Source organism: Camellia sinensis, chromosome 1, assembly GCF_055761805.1.
Source record: "Camellia sinensis isolate YWXY chromosome 1, ASM5576180v1, whole genome shotgun sequence".
Lineage (NCBI taxonomy): Eukaryota > Viridiplantae > Streptophyta > Magnoliopsida > Ericales > Theaceae > Camellia > Camellia sinensis.
Genome location: NC_138961.1, coordinates 214,614,920 through 214,619,069, shown reverse-complemented (window position 1 = coordinate 214,619,069; position 4,150 = coordinate 214,614,920). Strand labels below are relative to the sequence as shown.

Genomic DNA, 4,150 nt, shown 5'->3' with positions numbered 1-4,150 from the left:
AGAACACCACGTGTTCATGTGCTCAACTAATGAAATGTTATATTTTTTTCCACTATCTTCTTATTATTAGGACCATGTATTCATTTAACCCCTTGCTATTGGTTGGGCACATAGCCAACGTGGAATTCCAGAAACGTAGGATAATTACTCATCAACCATTTTTTCCCCATACTATTACTTAATTCTATATGCAAAATCCAATGACTTCTTTCTCATAAAATGGTTCAACACTCGGAGGAATTAAATTATACACAGTACAAATAATATATTTACAACTTACAAGGTGCTTAGGGAAGTTTTAAATATCCCTTCACCACAATAAGTTCTGAAATTAGCTTTAATTAGGCATGAACATGACTAACTTACTACAAGGCTGTCCCCAAGCTCTTTTCTATATGATTGAATGAAACCACTGCTATCATCCATTTGAAGCTTCTCATTTAACAGAGTCTTGTATTGATCATCTCTATCCTATAAGTTACGCATCAGTTCAACCTATAGAGAAAAGTTGACATAAAATAAGAGTTAAAGATAAATCCAAACTAGAGAATTGGTATGCACTTAAGCTTTTCAGTATGGAAATAATACAGAAATTTCCTCCATGTGACGATGTTTGTGCTACCATGCTAGGCCAAGCCACCTAATAGATGTATGTATAGTGTACAAAAACCAAATAGCTAATCTCACACATTCTTCCAATGAAGAAGAAGGGTAGAAATATAAAACAATAATTTTAAATTCAATAAGGAGAAGAAAACAAGAGGATTTGAGAATAATTTGAGAATGATAAAATTTGTGACATAAGCGTCTAGAATGTAGATTAGCATTAAGACAAAAGCCAACCTGTAATGTACCAAGCCAACTTGTAGTTTAGCATCAACACACCTTACAAGCAAGTTCTCCATGAAACCCCCCTGTAACCAAGCAAAAGAAATTAGCTACGCAGGACATTCATTAGTTTTTTTAAAAAATGAATGCTGGCCACCAACCTAGAAATTACATACCGAGTCTGAAGATCGCTTGAAACTGAATGCTGGCCACCAGCAATGGCTATGAAATTCTTGTTGACAATCACTTTTGGGTTGTACTCAAAGATTTGTAAATCAAGCCACAAAATATTCATGACCTAAACAAACTTAGAGTCCTCTATGTACCCTCACCCCCATCCCTGCTTCTTGCAGGTATTGTATAATATAATATGTTATTACAAGCTCCATACAATCAGTAGTCAGAGTAGCTAAATTAGTTATCTGTTTCCATCATTTGAGCTTAACAGACAGTTTAGTTCCGTCTAGTCATTTTGTTAGTAAATTATGGCTTTATGTTCTCCAGGATTTGCAAGCATTGAAAATGTCTGAAGCTGGAGCAAACTCTCAAGCAAACCATCAAGCTAACTCCCAACTACCCGTTGATGGTTTACAACCATCAATATCTGTTGAAAGTGAGACCTCTCTACCATCACAGCCCCCCCTCCCAAATAAAAATGTTCTTGATATAGATGATTCTGGTTCTAGTTCAGCTACTAGAAAAAACCCAAGTTTTGTGTGGCAACACTTTAAGATGGAAGAAATTGATGGAGTATGGAAGGCAATATGTAATTATTGTAAGAAACATCTTGGGGGTTATCCGAAACATGGAACTTCACATTTGCATGATCACTATAGGAGTTGTCTTAAGAAAAGGGAGGGAATGGACATGAGGCAAAGAGTTTTAACTAGTAACTCTAACAAGGAGAGCCCAAAAGTCTCTTATAGTTTTGATGAAGATATTGCTAGGAGAGAGCTTTCAAATGCCATAATCTTGCATGAATATACTTTGTCTATTGTGGATCATATTGGGTTTAAAAGATATTCGATGGCACTTCACCCATTGTTTAAAGTACCTTCTCGAAACACAATAAAAAGTGATATTTTGAAGATCTATGACAATGAGAAGGAGAAGATAATGAGATTGGTATAGAGCAATCAAAGTAAAGTGGCAATCACAACTGATATGTGAACTTCTAGTAATCAAAAGAAAGGGTTCATGGCGGTCACGACACACTTTATTGATGATTGTTGGTCGTTGCCAAGTTGTATTTTGAGGTATCTTTTTATGTATAAATTAATTTATGCTTTATTACAGATTGTTGTTGCATCATATATTATAGGCATTCTATTGAAAACATGTCTTGATATGTTTTTGGTGTTGAACAATTACAATGCTTTTGTCTGATATGTATCTTTTGAAATTGCTGGTAATGGTGTGGTTAAATTGTTATATGTAGGATATCATTGATGTTGTATCAATAACACATAAACTACTTCCATACTTCACAAACGATGATGATATACATGTTAGTGCTATATCAATTCAAACAAACTTTTCAATAGATAAGCCTATGAGCTATATCACCACTACAACAGATAAGCATATGAGCTATATCAACACTTCAATAGATAAGCATATGAGCTATATCACTACCACAACAGATAAGCATATGAGCTATATCAATATTCCAATAGATAAGCATATGAGCTATATCAATACTTCAACGGGTGAGCATATGAGCTGCATCCCACGGTCCATCCCCCATCTTCCCTTAACCATTGACCAGTTTAGAGGTACATCCCCCATCTTCCCCTAAACCATTAACCAGCTTAGAGGTACATCCCCCATCTTCCCCTAAGCTGTGGAGTACATCCCCTATCTCCTCCCATACACAAGTAATGCAAGTAAGCACAGAATCACACACGCAATCAACCAATACATAAAGTTAATGTTTTCTATCAACTGTCTACACATAATGCATATAAACACATTGGTCATATACCCAATTAATCAATACATAAATTTAATGTATTCTATCATCCGTCATACTCTACGACACACCTGATTGATTAGTTTTAGTTCGCCTAATCATCATGCATTGTCTACAACAATCAACACTACCCTCCACCGGTAGCCCAAAGTAATTATTCCTAAGCAGGAAATAAATGCACAAATGGATAATATATCAACATTCCAATTAGGTGAGCAATAAATAATTTTTCTACACTCTTTAATCCCATACCTTCCCAATTTCAACATTTTCAATTCAATTCCTTGCTTTCTTCAATTAATTATATGCATTAATTAATTAAACCAATTAGGGCAAATTACCATAATTCACAAAACAACCCTAAGGTTCCATTGTCATCAATGTCCCAACACCAATCTCATTTCTCTATGCCTAACATGCATATAGGTTTATATATTTAAAACCTCAACTTTTGTAAAATTACACAAAGGCCCAAACTTTCTCAAAATTACCCAACAACCCCCAACATATCAAAATGCTAAAATTTAAAGACAAAACTCATAAGATGGAGTAGGTTATCCCTACCTCGAATGATGGGACGCAACGAAGAAGATGAAGAAACGGAAATGCTCCAAATCCCGAAATTTTCAGATTAAAAGATAGCCCTCGACGATCAACACAACTTTTGTAAAGGCCCAAGGTGAGCAAACAACTCCTACTAGATCAATCCTAAGAGAGAAATTAGGGTTTTAGTGAGAGGAGCTCTCAAAATACCTTTTTGGAAAAGTAAGAGAGAGAAAAGATGTTGAAAAGTGAACAAAAAAAGTCGGATCTCGGCTTTATATAAAAGTCTCCCCGCTCGAGCGTCCAAACCCCCGCTCGAGCGTCACTCACAGACTCCCACTCGAGCGTCAACAATTCTGCTCGAGCGGCGGATACACACTCCCAGAACTTTTACAGAACCAGGTCTCCGCTCGAGCGTCAACTCTCCCGCTCGAGCGTCACACACAACATCCCGCTCGAGCGTCAAAACTCCCGCTCGAGCTCACAACACTGCAGAGAAGATACTGGAAGATGGAAAACTATGCTCGAGCGTCGAAAACCCCGCTCAAGCGTGAAGGCCAAAATCTGGGCAACTACTCTTGGTTTCTGAGTTCAACCAACCTGTTTCAAACTCGCCCAACACAACTCAAGACTCGAATACAATGAGAAAGGAATAGTAAGAGGATAAGACAGCAGCACCCTCACGAAACCGAATCTGGATTACAGTTAAACAATAACAGGGAATACCGGGATCGCTATATATATGCTCTGAAATCACATGTAAAATGATGCTATATCATGCAAATAACTCAAGCAAAGCATGCTAGG

At 36.9% G+C, this 4,150-nt stretch overlaps 1 protein-coding gene across 1 annotated transcript; it reads left to right on the top strand.

The window, feature by feature from the left end:
- The first annotated feature begins 1,148 nt into the window (after positions 1-1,148).
- Positions 1,149-1,959, top strand: LOC145822444 (zinc finger BED domain-containing protein RICESLEEPER 3-like). Its single transcript, XM_082919475.1, has 2 exons — positions 1,149-1,181; positions 1,333-1,959. The coding sequence occupies exons 1-2, from the start codon at positions 1,149-1,151 to the stop codon at positions 1,957-1,959; spliced, it is 660 nt and encodes a 219-aa protein (XP_082775601.1).
- The last annotated feature ends 2,191 nt before the right edge of the window (positions 1,960-4,150 follow it).